Below are 15208 nucleotides of genomic sequence, written 5' to 3'. Positions count from 1 at the left end.
CGCCAATCATAGGGGTCGGAGGAGGATTGACAGCGCGGTAAGCCAATCGACGGAAGACTCTGCTTGCCAGCTCTACGAATCACCGAGCGGGGCCCATCAGAGCGACACCGCTCTCGGCTAACGAGAACTAACAACGTCACTTTCTCGTGGCGGGGGCCAATCGCCTCTCTCCTAGAGCGGCCGCCGTGTCGGGCAAGCCAATAGGCGCGGGCGTTACTGAAGGGCGGCCGCGGGCGGGCTGGGGGGCGCAAGGCCTGGCAATGGCGCTGTGGTGCGGGTTGCGTGTCTGCGGTTCAGCCCGGCCTCAGCGCCTGCAGCGGGCGTCAGCGCCCCGTGGGGCCTCGAGAAGCCATTTTTGAGAAAACGACCCTAAAACCACATACAAAATTAATAATAAAAAACATAAACATAAACATAATTTTTTATTAATGATAAAAAGCGTTCTCTGCCTGTCTCTGACTCCCGACCCCCGTCAGCAGCGGGTTCCCCCCGGGGCTCCGCGCCCAGCTCGCTGCCCCCTCACAGCCCCGGGGCTGCGGGCGCTGAGGCGGGGGTTGGCGGGCGGTGCGGTCCGGTCCGGCCGCGGGGCGGCGCCGCGGAGGCCGGGCGGCAGCCGGAAAGGGCAGGGCGGCGCTGCTCCGAGGGGCCCGGTAGCGGCGGTGGCGGCGGCGGGGCCGTTGCCGTGGCGCCGGGTGCTTGTGAGGGGGGAGCGGAGATGGCGGACGAGACGCTGTTCCTGCTGCTGCACAGCGAGATGGTGGCGGGGCTGTACCGCGCCGCCGAGCAGGGCGAAGGGGTGAGCGGGGACGGGGACCGCATTAAGGGACCGGCCGGAGGCGACGAGGAGAGCGGGGCTGACGCCTTGTGTCTTGCAGGAGAACGGGCGGTGCACCACCAAGCTGGAGAGCATGGGCTTCCGCGTCGGGCAGGGGCTGATCGAGAGGTGAGCGAGGCCCTGGGGCTGCTCCCCCGCCTGCTTTCCCCCCTGTCTCCCCGGCCTGCAGGGGCCAGGAGGGCCGGCCCGCTCGGGGGAAGCTGCTCGCTCCCTCTGACAGACCGAGGGTTGGGCTGCCGCTGTGCGCCTCCTGACACCTCGCTCTTGCTGGCGCCCCTGTTCGTACACCACGTTTTTTGTGTATTTCTGTCATGGAAACAATCACACAGAGTACGCGGTTATTTATAATCCTTTTAAAGTGCACTTTTTGTTTGTAGGCCTAGTTATTCTGCGTGTTTCCTACTTCTGGTAGGACTTTTTCGTGATTGTTTCTATTTTAATTAATCTTAAACGTAATTTTATGAATGGCTACTCCAGCATTTTCTTTTTCTGAAGCACTCCCAGTCCTTGGAACTTTGTGACCACCTCCTCACCTCCCTGAGCCCTCTTGGGATGCACGGTGGCTTGCTGCACACCTAACTTCAGTGCCCTTGGTCTGGGGTTGTGTAGAGGATCTCAAGCTCCTGAAGTCATATTTTCATTGACCAAAGTGAAGCTTTAGTGCCAGATAAATATCCTCAAGGAGGATGCAGGGGGACAATTCTGAAATGAACAAGGGAAGGGTGGTTTTTTTGTTTTTTTTTTGGGAAAGTGGAACTAGTTTTACATGTTTGTTCCTATGTATTAGTGCTTCTTTTGGTATTGAAGAAGCCTTTCCAAACAGTAGTGGAGGTGTGAGCTGTATGTTTCGATAGTTTATTGAAGATAAACATTATGAAGTGTTCTGCGTCTTTCTGCGCTTCAGCTGTCTTTAATGATCGCATTATTCAAACGCGTCTTTTCTGCTGTATTGTTGCAGATATTAAGATAACACCGTGTTACTCTTAAGTTATACATGAAAGCTGAGCAATGCTAGAATGATACTGTCAAGTTGTTGGGTGTACCCTCATTATTGATACGTTTCTCACTTCTCTCTTAGGTTTACAAAAGATACTGCCAGATTCAAAGATGAATTAGATATTATGAAGTTCATTTGCAAAGATTTTTGGACAACTGTGTTCAAAAAACAAATAGATAACCTCAGGACCAATCATCAGGTAAAGTGATCTAGAATAAGATTTCCGTGACAAATACTGTTTTGAATTACTACGGCATTTTCTGTTTGTCTTGCTCTAGAATTAATTACCTGATAAGAAACCCCAAATTCTCTTTATTTATATGTTTTTTTTAAAAAGCATTTCTCAAGGTTCACGTTGGTGTATAGTTGGAGAATACAATTTAATAATTGTTTATGATTTATTTATTGCCACTCTGTTTGAAAAGACTAAATGCTGTCAATTTCATATGCACTGTTGTGGAGTTAGAAACTGACAGGACAGTAATGCTTACAGTTAATTAACACATACAGGAACTTTTTCATGCATCTCCCAATACACTTCAGTAGAAAACTAGTGTGGGAAAATGATATTGCTGCCTTAACATGCATTTAAATAGGATGGATTGCATTTAAATGTATTTAAATGGCCGCCTTTAAGTAATTTTCATTTTGAAGAATATTTTCATTTTTCAGTGGTTAAGACAGTTATACACTGCTGAATACAACCGTATACAAAATAGCTGAAAAACTTCCTAAGGTTTGCTTGTTGGTGACGTTACGTTGACTGGTAAAATTCAGACTACATGTTAGCGGATACTCTACTGAAAACTTTTTTTTTTTTTTTTTAAACAGGGTATTTATGTCCTTCAAGATAATAAATTTCGACTCCTGACACAAATGTCTGCAGGAAAGCAGTATTTAGAACACGCACCAAAGGTACCCTTTGTTTTTTCCTTGGCATCTATGAGTTTGATTTGAATCATCTTGATTTATTAACTTGAAATTTTGTAGTTGGGTGGATACAAACTCTCCAAAAGGGAAGCTGAACTTAAGTCTTCAAAAACTGTGGTTTTTTTTAGAAATGTATCTTGTTTCAGAACAGTGGTTTTGATCTATGGTTCAAGAAACAGTAATAGCGATTTTGAAACTTGCTGTTTTCATGTTACTTGAGTTACTTGATGATGTGAGCTGGCCTGACTGCAAGTGGAAAGTCATTGAACTGGTGTTTGTATTTTGTGTGCAGTTAGGAAGAAACTTCTGCCACTGTCACAATGCACTGCTAGAGGATAGCAAAACCTCCATAATTTTATATTGTCAAAATGTTAAATCTTCAGTTGATCATTACTTAGTTTCAATCTTTTGCATCAAGCTTCACCCTTGAAACTTCTTTAAAATGTAACTTTATATTTAGTTTTTAGCATTTACCTGTGGACTAATCAGAGGTGGCCTATCGAATTTGGGAATAAAGAGTATTGTAACAGCTGAAGTTTCATCAATGCCTGCATGTAAGTAGTTCTCAGTATTCAGGTTATTAGCTCACTTGGTAACTTTCCTTACTGTCTCGATGACTGTGCTTTACTGTTACGATAACACTGATGGAGGGTGAATCTCCATGACATTAAGTGGAAAACCAAATTTAAAAGTTGTGTGTACATTTGGAAGCAACAGATACGTAAGGGTATAATCCAGAAGGCTACTGGAGTAATTGAAGATAAAAACAACTAGATATGTGCTTTTTATTTACAGATGTCATTAAGAAGGGTAGTAACCGAAATCCATTGTGACTACACAAGCTGATTAAGATGGTTTTGAAAATTTGCATAGGCCTTGCAAAAAAATTTAAATTTAGCTGACAAAACTGATGTAACGTGGTACATGCTTCAACTTAAAAAAAAAAAATTCAGTAGGAGTTAATTGTTAAATTTAAATCATGGCTAGGTATTTCACAATTGAGCTGTAAGATTGAAATTGGAAAAGTAAATCTAATGTTGACACTTCGATCCAACTTGGCTTTTTCTTTGCAGGTAAATTCCAGGTGATGATACAGAAGATGTAGAGCACATTCAAATCTGGGTATCTACCTTAAAAATCCTTTGTCTGTGGTTTTGGTATCTTGGTTCAGCTTTGTATGTAGCTTGTAAATTATAGCAATGTGCAGCAGAATTCCAAAATATAAAATAAATGCTCATCAAAATAATTTAACACTATCCTCGTATCTTGGTATGAAATCAATTCTATACCAAGGTATTAATGTCCATCATGTTAAAAACTGTCTACTCAAAAGTTTCCAACAAAAGATTTCTGTTACCAGAACAGACTGTATGCATGTTTTAAGAGCTGACTAAAAACCCAATCAAGACTCAATTGGAGTAAGAAACTGTGTTTTGCGTCACCTAACGTGAATGCCAAGCTGCTGCCTTTCTGTATGCACTCTTAACTGTGAGGCAGCAATTGCTTTTGTATTATTCCAAGGAAGGAAATATCACAACAGCCTTCACTAACAGTGTTCAGTGGAGGCTTAGTTCTTTTATGGGAATGATATGGGGCAGTAGAAAAGAACACTTATTTCTACAAAAATAACAGCATATCCTCCCTCCCTAAAAATAATAGCTGTTTTTTGCATCAGAATTTTACAGACAAGGTCATCTACTACTCAGCAAAGAAGGCAATTTGTTTTAGCCTGCTGTGCATAAATTCAATATTAACATAATTGTTTTTAATTGCTAGCTACAACTCACTTCTGTAATGAGTGTGTACAGGAAGATGATTAGGCCTGCAAGAAGCTGTAAAGACATCACCAAGACTCTTGAGGATATTGGGGTTTGCTAGATACTACTTGTTACAAGATTTGTATAACATTACATATCTTGCTGTAGGTAAGCATGAAAACATCTTGGTTAAACTTTTAATGAATTTTGCTGTAAGACTTTTCTGCTGGCAGGGTCAGGTCTTATACTTGCAGAAATGTGAGAATGCCTCATGATACTGAATCAGTTTCTGCTTTGAGACCAGTAAATAACAGGATAGTTATAAAATAATATATTTGAACAACACTTTTGTCTGTATTAACTACCTTCTGTGTTGGAATAAGTGTATGTTGTCCAATTGCATGGTTGGGCGGGAACAGTGGAAGCTGTTCTTCCTTAATCTCTAACGGAGGTCTGAAGTTTATAATGGATCGAGCCTTTTCCGGATAGCTGTTACAAGCTGGCAAGCTGTATATTATAAACATGATAATGAGGGGCTTATTATACTTGAGCTTAATATGTGACCAAGTTCTGATCTTTTCATGTACTGTGAATGCTAGCTCAGATTAGTTGTAACTGAAAAATTTGACAGTTAGGAAACATCCGAAGGAGAACTCAATCTAGCAGAATACTGTCCCACTGTTTGTAGACCTAGCAAAGATAAGAGTAACCAGGGTGGCTGGTACTCCATAGAGATCAGCTGTGTGACTGAAAATACTGGGCTCTTATACAGGTAGTTTACAGGAAGGCTGCGGTTGTTGTCCACCTATATGATTCAGACTCGTTTGAAATTATAAGGCTAGAGAATTAGCTAATTCTTGCTGAGTGCATTTAGTGGGTTCTTCAGTTGCCAACTCACCCTGCTTTTAACATGCTAAAACTATTACTAAAGGGACTTGCACTGTGCCTCATAGATGGACACTTCAATGGCACATTTTAGGCCTATGCAACATGGCAGATATTCCTTATCGGCACACAGAATCATTTTGTAATTTGCTTCTCCAGAATTAAAATTATAGTAGTTGCTATTAATGCACTTTCATTTTTCACTTGACAGTCGAGATTACTGTGAACAGTGCCAATAATTCCAAGACGCATTAAAGGTTTATCAATAACTTGCTGTGCTTAATGATCTGTCTTTTTTAAATAGTCAGGGACTCAATTGACATCTGCTTCCTGTATATTGTGAAATTCAATACTGTATATTGTCTGCTGTTACCAGCAGAATTCAGAGTTCTTTTACCCTGGATTTTACCAGAAAGTCATATATGTACAAAGCAGATGCTGATATTCTTGGCAAATCACTCCATGTTAAGTATGTATGAAGTCAAATAGGTGAGCTAATGTGTTTGTCAAGATACTAGACAGAAAATATATTTGTTCGTTCTGTTTAATAAATGCTTCTATTAAAGAGCATTGAATACAACTGTTCTATTTTCCCAGGTTTCTGTAGCCGTTTACTAAGAAGTAATGAGTATTATTACTCAGGAAGTCTTATGTATTTTACTAAAATAAGTGTTTCAGTAACTCAATGGCTATAGTTGAACTGCTTAGCAGAACTTAAGCTCAGGAATTGATGCCTGAAAAAACACAGTCTCGGTTGTGTAGGCTTTTATACTAAGGCAGTTTTTAAATACTATGAAGAATGAGAAAAGCCACAATATTTAAGAACACTTAAAATATGCTTCAGTTTTATTAAAAAAGCCCTCGAGGGGTGTGTGTTAGATAAAGAACAATCATCTGTAATGTAATGTCTTTTTTTTTAAACTTAGAAGAAGTCTTTATCTAAGGCAGAGTCCACAGGAACACTCAGATGGTAGAAAATTCTAATGGAGAATGTAGTTTGCTGAGACAGTAGCTTGAGAGACGATGACAAACACTTCACTGACCATTTTATGATGATGATACTGGAGACACTAACAATCTCATGCTAAAGATCACCTTGTTATTCTTAGCTGTGCCAAACGTGTTGTTACGTTGAGGGTGTTCTGAAGGGTTTGTATTGTACTTCAGGTCTGATCTGTGCAATGTCTGATAACGCTCTTTATACCACGGCAACACAAGAACAGTCTAGGAGGGTTCATCAGCTAAATCACGTTGATCAAAATACCTGGTGGAGAGAAATGGAATATGGTGAGAACCTCTAATGCAACATACTCCTTACTTTGCTTTGAGTTGTTAGACCACTTGCTTTCTAGGTCTTATTTTACCTTTTCTGTCATATTTATAGCTTCATGGTTCAGGGAGCTCATCCAAGGAAACTGTCGGTTTTACTTACTTTGTTTTACTCTTAGGTTTAGCTTAAGTCCTTTTAGCTAACTATGTTTGCTACATACACCCAGAGAACTTGGATTGACTTCCACTTTAAAGGAATCTACGTTAGGCCAAGGGTAACCACACATTCATTCTGGACATATGTTTTAGATCTGTAACTTGCATTACCTGCTAACTAAGCAGATTATCAAGTTCAGAGCAGATACTTGCTCTTCGTTCTTGTTCTCCTGAAAGAGAAACAAATACCAGAACAGTTCTTCTGATAATGATGTCCAATAGAAAAATGGTTATCTGCCGTGTTGTGTGCTTGTAATCATCCCTTCATTCTCAAGCAGGTTTCAGACGTGAAAAAATACTTACCAAGACTTCAAGAGGTAAAAAATCATTTTCTTAACAGTTTGCTAAGTTGAAACAGTCCTCTGCACAACATTAAACCTTACCTCTAGTACTCTGACTTCTGAGCACCGTCTTGCCAGCTGTCGAATAAGGGAGTGAGCTTCAGGTAGCAAAGGCTTTTCAAGGCATGCCAACAATGCATAAAACCACCTACCCTGTGTGAATTTTAATAAGAAATTTTAAATTACAGGTATTTCTTTAAGTTCTACACAAGGAAACTTGTTATACGTAGCAGGCCTGGAGCATAGGTCTCAAAAACCTGTATCTGAAGATTCCTTTAAGTGTTGTTGCCAGAACTGAGGAGTTTGAAAGCCAAATTAGAGACTGCAGAGTAGAGTCTTGTGCCTGTAGACAAGCTTCTTGTGAACAGTAGTCCTGGATTTCCTTCTATTTTTCTGGAGTAAGATATAAATTAATACAGCTTCCACTATTAATCTGAAGGAAGCATTTAGTAATATCTAAAGATATATAAAGATTACATAGCTATTAATTTTTATCTTTGCAAACTATAGAAAAATATTCCTGAAGAGTGAACATATGAAGTCAGATCTTTATGGTATTAATGCAGTTAGGTCAGACTTAAGATTTATACCACTGTGAAAATGTGTTCTTTGCTTTTTAGTTCACTGAATTCTACTGCATCCCTACAAACCTAAATTTTGCTACCAGTCTAACTCCTTAAACTAATTTTAGTGTCTAGTGGCTCTCATTATGAGAATAAACTAAGAATCAACGTGCACATCCTCTGCAGCATAGTGGTCACTAAAGACAGAACTTGAAAAGCTTTTAAGCAACTCAAAAATATTGAAACTGTGTTTAGTATTATCAAAGTAATTTTGTATTACTCATTTACTTTGTGGTACTGAATGAGATGCACCTACCACGGTCTTTTATAGGTAAGATGACATTACACAGCTAGTTAATCTAGTTTTGGCCAACTACATGGTACTGTACCCCATCATTCTTTTTTTTTTTTTTTAAATTAGATTGGATCTGTTTCCATGCTAACACAGGTAAGCTTTCTGGTCTGTGCTGCACATGGGAAGATTAAATGCATCTCTTCCTGCAGACTACCATGCATTTCCCAACTATAAAATGGAGGTGTTGAAATACAATGTGCAGCACACTGACAAATTAATTGGTCAGACCCAAAGCTGCTAGACTCTGGCCCTCTTCTCTCCACAGCACTAATACTCCTCTGACCTTGAAGATTAGGGTAGTGTGGAAAACAAATGAAAGGGGGGGTTTTAGCAATACCTAAAACATCCAAATCTGTTGTGTTTTGAATTAGCCTTCCAAAAAGTTGTGTGAATGTTCAATCTAGTATCTAATCAAGTGAGTTTTGAAAGCAACTGAATACAGTACGTCCATCTAGAGATCTCTTTAGAAACTAAAATAATTTCAGGGAAAACAATGCACAATTGATCCCTTGTTTAAAGCAATCACATGCAAGTAGTTAGAATAAATTAAAGAGTTACCAGTTCAGGAGTAAATTTTTTCTCTCCAAACCAGATTATCAGGTATTCTAAGACACTGGTTACTGTTGCCTTCAAAAGAGGAACAGAAAAAGACAATCTAATATCTGCAAAGTTTTGTTTTGCTATCCTTCTACCCAATGGATTATACCATATAAAAACAACTGTGATTTTTGTCTTTAAATACAGACATTACACATTTCCACTTGACTGTAATTCTACATGGTATTTAGTTCAGGTTAAAATTAGATATAAGGGTGAAACAAGTGTTATAGCAGCAGTTCCTGACAAAAGGTTTTTAAAAAAATAAAGACCCCCTATATAAAGCAATTTTCGGTGTTAACAAAAAGTTATGGATAAATAGCTACAAATTAGAAAAAAAAAGACATCACACTGACTGTTTCTCTATAAGGGTGACTAGTGAGCAACATAGTAAACGGGTTTCTTCTAGTCTTGCAATGTATGTAAGAGTTGGCAATCAGCCTGAAGAACTGCACTTAAAACACTAAAGGAGAAATCTTAAAATACTCTAAGCCCCTAAAGGGGCATTCAGCAGCAGTTCAAACACTAAAATGCTCTATAGAGCAATTACAGCAAGAAAATACACTTACAACCATTCATGGTATATGTTTACTAGTAAAATTGTGGTTAAAGGTGAGATAATGATCAAATGTTTTCCTTGTAAGTGTACATTGAATAGCAGTTATAATAAACAATTACTTCCTCTAACACAGAAACAATAGGTAAGACTTATGCAACAGATGGAACATGGGAAGTAATAACTTAGGCCACTATGCTATTCTAAGAGGTAGGCTTACCTGATTCATTCTGCTTACAATACTTAGCAAAGGAGGAAAGCCCACCTGAAAAAAGTCAGGTTGGAAACTGTTTATAATAATGTTTCTGCATTTAAGTTCTAAATTAAAACAAAAATAACATTTTAATATGACATTCAGACATTTGTAAAGATTTCGAATTCTATTCTGAGCGTTGATATCTATGGAAAAAATATTCAGGCAAGTTTAAGATAAGGTCCAATCAAATTTGATATCAAAACACTGCTTTTGCTGTTATTTGTAAAGCTTTTTTTTTATATATATAAAGATGCAGTGAAGGGTGAGTTTATAGAGTAGCGCATACGAGGACAGGAACCACATTCACAAAACACTAAAGCAGACTATGGAAAAAGCTTTCCATTCATGTCAGCTAGCAACAAAGTAGTGTGTTTTAGCTGGGAACAGATGAGGGAACTCTTCCTACTTTTTGACTGAAGGGATAGACTTGTTCTCTGCTTCACTCTGCTTCCACTTAAAAGGGAAGAAAAACGGGTCTTAACTGGGCTCACAGGACGGTCTGCCTTTTATTTAGCACAAATTGGTAATAAACAGTAGCATTATTTTTGGTAGTTATTTGTGAAAATAGCAGCTGAAAATTAGATGGAACTCCTATACTCACCTTCATGTAATCAATTCCTAGATTTTCATTATCAGATCGTGAATCTATTTCTGAGTAGACTCTTTCACCCAGGCAAAACTTCTTCCATCCTTCTTCATCCTCTAATTTTGGCTGAAGTAAATAAAAATAAATTAAAGCTGAAATATTGCTGTCTTGAAGACACTGAAGAACGAACATGGTAATACTCACAAGTTTTTGCATTAAATGTTACAGCAAGATTAACCAAATACAATTAAATTTAATGACTAGAAAAAACTGAACTGTTATGAATTCTACTCACCATATTAACATTGCTGTCCAAATGTTGTGACCGCCAGTGATTTCTATGCTTGTTCAGACTCTGAGTAATTAAAACAAAGCCAAGTCACAGTTTAACTTTACAGTTATTACCTCCTAGCCATAACTGCTCTTCATTGTTCCTAATCTTCATAAAGAAATATTTTTATGATGTTCTGTACATCATTAAAGGCAGTACTGGCTAAATATTCCTCAATCCTCTTAATATAAATGTAATTGTTACTTGTACAGGGTTTTTTGAAGCAATGTTAAAGCTGAAGGAATTTTTAAGACTACTGCATAAAGCTTTAAATTGAAGTAGTAAGCTCTACTAGTCTTACAGATTTTTCTTATGCTTGTTATTACCAAGAGAAAAAAACAACTGGATTAGCCAAAGAGCAAACAAAGCCAATATCCTGTTTCCAACAGTGCTCTGTATCTGATGCCTACAGAATCTGGTTGATAGTCGGCTGAATATGAGCCAGCAGTGTGCTCAGGTGGCCAAGAAGGCCAACAGCATCCTGGCTTGCATAAGAAGCAGTGTGGCCAGCAGGTCTAGGGAGGCGATTGTCCCCCTGTACTCGGCTCTGGTGAGGCCGCACCTCGAGTACTGTGTTCAGTTTTGGGCCCCTCGCTACAAGAAGGACATGGAGGTGCTCGAGAGAGTCCGGAGAAGGGCAACGAAGCTGGTGAGGAGTCTGGAGAACAAGTCTTACGAGGAGCGGCTGAGGGAGCTGGGGTTGTTTAGCCTGGAGAAGAAGAGGCTCAGGGGAGACCTCATCGCTCTCTATAGGTACCTTAAAGGAGGCTGTAGCGAGGTGGGGGTTGGTCTGTTCTCCCACGTGCCTGGTGACAGGATGAGGGGGAATGGGCTAAAGTTGTGCCAGGGGAGGTTTAGGTTGGATGTTAGGAAGAACTTCTTTACTGAAAGGGTTGTTAGGCATTGGAATGGGCTACCCAGGGAGGTGGTTGAGTCGCCATCCCTGGAGGTCTTTAAAAGATGTTTAGATGTAGCCCTTAGTGATATGGTTTAGTGGAGGACTTGTTAGTGTTAGGGCAGAGGTTGGACTAGATGATCTTGGAGGTCTCTTCCAACCTAGACGATTCTGTGATTCTGTGAATTGCGAACACACTTTCCTCGTATATTTCCTCTGACAGGGATGCCATATAAAACAAATTAGAATGTAGAAATTGGCCTGCCTAATGGTTTTCTGTATTGCAGAGCAAACTGTTGATACTGGAAATATTTTTACCCAACCCAACTTTTACTCTAGCAGTAAAAATGACCTCTAAAAATGCTGTAAGTAACAACACCTGATGCATTATGTGACAAGTGACTTTTGATGGCCTCTTCTCTTAAGTATTTTCTAGGATATTCTCATATTTCATCTTAATTTTGGTACAGGTGAGAGGACAATTAACTTGTGCATAAAAGAAATATTTTTAGAGTGAATGTCTTTAAATGTCCATTTCTTTAGCTCTGCTGAACTCTAAGATTGTGCCTAATACACAGCATGCAATGTAATACCTTGTAGAAATAAGCTAGTTCAGTTAGTGTTTGCAATATAGATGCAGTAGTACACATTTCCACCTTCACTGATTTAGCTCCCCGAAAAAACGGTAAATGAGCTCATACAAAGCTCAATGCCACAGCAGCTTCAGTGCAATTCAGTATCAATGCATTGTAAACATTCCTTCAGCAGTACTGGAGATGTACTTTACACACGTCTTTATTATCTTTTGCATTTCACCCTGTTCAAACTGTGGATAAAGCATACTGTGGGTACAAATACAATAGGAAAGATTTTGTCCTCCCTCAACTACTCTATATCATTTAGTCTAAACACAGCCAGATATTTATGCTATGTTTGAAGGAGATTTTTTTTTATTATTTTATTTTTCAACATGACACTCAGGAAGAAGTTTCATCAGAAATTTAAGAGTCTCACAGTAGATGTGCACTTTTTTTTTTTCCCAATTCCAGAAGTTAATACAGTTGCCTAACAACATCTAGTATAGGAATGTTATGATTTGTGGTAGATAAGATATAAGGTCGTTCCCCAAAAAGCACGCGTGCTCTATCTAGACAGTGCAAGTTGAAAACACCCCCCCCACTCTCCCTCACACACACCATTTTGTACCTGACGAACGGCTGAGAAATTGGCTACTTGCTGCTGCTGCCACTTGAGTGTTGGAGAGTATCCTTCAGGAGCAGGCTGACATCCGGAAATCTAAGGAAACACTGGCAATAATTACAGTGTAAAGAAAGCTTTATAAAAAGAATCCTTAAGAGCAAGAGAATCAGTCAAATTTACCAGCAGATAAAAATAGGATTTAAGTACTCACTTAAAAAAAGGTAATTTCATGACAACATGCAAGACTGATCTGACAGTTGGTCTAGACAAAATTTCTATTTGACTTCTCTTCATATGCAAAAGAAGGAAAACCAAGCATTCAAAGCATGCTGTCAAAGAATTACTTAAGGTCATCTTTTTAGCACTTGTTCTGCCTTAAATTCCCTGTTTATGAAAAGGAAGGTGCTGTTTCCTTATCTTGGGTAGATGCTACAAATCTTAGGAGTTCTGTTTGCTCAGATACTAAGTTGAGCAAGACAAAAGACTGAAAAAATATGTTTTAGGAAATTAACTCTGACAGTTGAGTAGATATAACCTCTTCAATGATTAGCACAAGAGAATTACTGTAAAGAAAAGTCTTTTTACAATTTTTTAAGAATGCCATTATGAAGAGAGGAGAAAAATGATGAGAATGGTTGCAAGTTACATGGTCATATGCCAGTATTAGAAACTTTTATTGAGGAATTTAATAGTTAAATTTCAGATGACAAAGTTTTCATTAAAGACAGACAAACTTAGTCACTTGAACTATTTGAAAGCAGGTTAAAAAAAGACAAACAGGGCAACATGACAACAAAAATCTACTTGTAATGGTAAATCCCAATAAAATATTCCACCAAAAAGGAAAGATTTGGTGCTAGAATTTCAACTTTAGTAAACCTTAGATGTATTTACTATTCTCACTACCTCACCCTAGATATATATTAGAATCCAAATATAGGCATGGCTATTGCTTTCTTCCAAAGCTTATGCAGATTGTATGATAAAGTATTTGTAAAATTTAATGCAACATCTGATGTCCTCTGGCTGTAAAAGTGTGTTGTGTATCAAGTGGTACGGATATTACCAGTTTAAATCAGTTACAAAGACTGCTGTCATCCAGGAATTCAACAGCTATTTTCTAAAACCCAGAAATTCAATTTCATTCTGTGTGTATTTTTAAGTTCCAGCAATGCTATTGTTTTATTTTTGCCAACAGTTCCCCCAAATTAATACACACATATTATATTAACAACTTCCCTCTACTTGTTCCTCAAAACAAAGAAAAAGGTGTAGAACAGCCCAGACTTACTGAAATGTTTACTGTCTGCTTCTTTCTCAATTTTTTGGGGTCTATTTGTGCCACGACCACATCTGGGCATCGAGCCGCTTCAATCCTACAAAATAAAATCGGAGTGCTGCGTTTCTTCCGTCATTGTAACAGGCGGTTAGATACTGAATGTCCCCGAGATATGGCACTTGCACAAATCTTGAAGTTTGTAAAGAAAACCAAACAAACTACTGGCTGTACACGCAATAATTACAGAAGGTTCGACTTGGAACGACAGAGCAAGTGTTCTGAGTTTACACACAAAGTACTCTCAGTTTACACGCGACGGCACTAGCGTCCTTGAAGCTTGCTTACTCCTCAGCCGCCCTGAAGCGGGACCGCGCATCCCACGGGGAGATTTTGGGATGCCAGCGGTCAGGCAGCGGCCCTTGTCTGCCTGTGGCGAGCCGAGCCCCCCCGGCTACCACAGCCCCCCCGGCTACCACAGCCGCCCAGCCCCGCCGCCCCCCTCGGCCCTCCGAGGCGCCGCCACTCACTGCACCCGCCGCAGGTACTCCTGCGGGGTCCTGGGCGGCACGCTGGGATCGAAGTCCTCGGGCAGGTCGCAGTCGCCCACGGGCAGCAGCCGCGGCATCAGCTCCTCCACCGCCGACTCCATGGTCGCGGCCGCCCGCGCTCGGCTCCGCTCGGCTCCTCCTCAGCGGCCGCTCTCGCGAGAGAGCCGCGGCTCTGCGCCCGCAGGGAGGCGGAGCGGCGGCGGGGCCTCGGCCTGACCGGGACCGGGGCCGGTCGTTAGGAGCCGCCCGCCTCCGCGGGGCTGCTCGGTGAGGGGAGCCCCGGCCTGCGCGGCCCCGACAGCACAGCGGGGGAATTCAGCCCCAGAGCACTGTAGGAAATAGCAGTGCCGGCTTACTGCCCGTCAAAGCGGGCCCCTTCCTGTGCCGCCTTGTTGTAAACCTGTAATAACCGCTTTTAGGCCCTGTGCTTTTCTCAAATACCTTACTGTTTGCAAGTGGTTCTGTCAAACTCACCCGTTAATACTTAGTCCACCCGTGGACAGGCGGTAGTAATAAGAATTAACCCTTCCTTGAAATGCTTTGAGATCTGTTGGTGAAATCAGTTGTCTAACAGTTAACTGCTGTAAACGTAGACTGAGTTCTGGAAGACTCAGGCAAGATGTCATTTTGTTGCTGTAAGGGTTTATCCAAATACTATTGCCTGGCAGTGTCCATACCCCAAGTCAAAGTCAAGGTACCATTAGCACAACAGTGGGTTACTCTGTGCGAACCAGATAAAAAGCAGAAGAATAATGCTGTAACTGTTTAAATAATTTGGACTCTATGTTATTGAATTCAGCTATACAAACTTT

The 15208-nt window shown here is 40.3% G+C and overlaps 2 protein-coding genes across 5 annotated transcripts; one reads left to right on the top strand and one right to left on the bottom strand.

The window, feature by feature from the left end:
- The first annotated feature begins 445 nt into the window (after nucleotides 1-445).
- TRAPPC6B (trafficking protein particle complex subunit 6B) lies at nucleotides 446-5979 on the top strand. Of its 2 annotated transcripts, XM_080595498.1 has the most exons (7): nucleotides 600-796; nucleotides 876-943; nucleotides 1914-2031; nucleotides 2664-2747; nucleotides 3223-3316; nucleotides 3836-3884; nucleotides 4539-5979. In XM_080595498.1, exons 1-6 carry the CDS (start codon nucleotides 716-718, stop codon nucleotides 3865-3867), a joined length of 477 nt encoding a protein of 158 aa, XP_080451624.1. In that variant the 5' UTR covers nucleotides 600-715; the 3' UTR covers nucleotides 3868-3884; nucleotides 4539-5979. The 2 variants fall into 2 exon arrangements, with proteins under 2 accessions (XP_080451625.1, XP_080451624.1); XM_080595499.1 differs by having other exon boundaries at nucleotides 446-796; nucleotides 3836-5673.
- A 242-nt stretch (nucleotides 5980-6221) lies between these two features.
- On the bottom strand, nucleotides 6222-15064 carry GEMIN2 (gem nuclear organelle associated protein 2). Of its 3 annotated transcripts, XM_080595496.1 has the most exons (10): nucleotides 14376-14801; nucleotides 13861-13945; nucleotides 12576-12665; nucleotides 10439-10498; nucleotides 10159-10269; nucleotides 9522-9566; nucleotides 8707-8775; nucleotides 7273-7383; nucleotides 7001-7059; nucleotides 6222-6668 (listed from the first exon to the last, which is right to left on the bottom strand). In XM_080595496.1, exons 1-10 carry the CDS (start codon nucleotides 14495-14497, stop codon nucleotides 6629-6631), a joined length of 792 nt encoding a protein of 263 aa, XP_080451622.1. In that variant the 5' UTR covers nucleotides 14498-14801; the 3' UTR covers nucleotides 6222-6628. The 3 variants fall into 3 exon arrangements, 2 of the variants coding, with proteins under 2 accessions (XP_080451622.1, XP_080451623.1); XM_080595497.1 differs by lacking the exon at nucleotides 7001-7059 and having other exon boundaries at nucleotides 14376-15047; XR_013952230.1 differs by lacking the exons at nucleotides 6222-6668; nucleotides 7001-7059 and adding an exon at nucleotides 7488-7623 and having other exon boundaries at nucleotides 14376-15064.
- Between the last annotated feature and the right edge of the window lie 144 nt (nucleotides 15065-15208).

This window comes from Anser brachyrhynchus (assembly GCF_964034855.1).
Source record: "Anser brachyrhynchus genome assembly, chromosome: 5".
Classification (NCBI taxonomy): Eukaryota; Metazoa; Chordata; class Aves; order Anseriformes; family Anatidae; genus Anser; species Anser brachyrhynchus.
The sequence above is the reverse complement of the archived record's forward strand: the minus strand, read 5'-3'. Positions and strand labels throughout refer to the sequence as shown.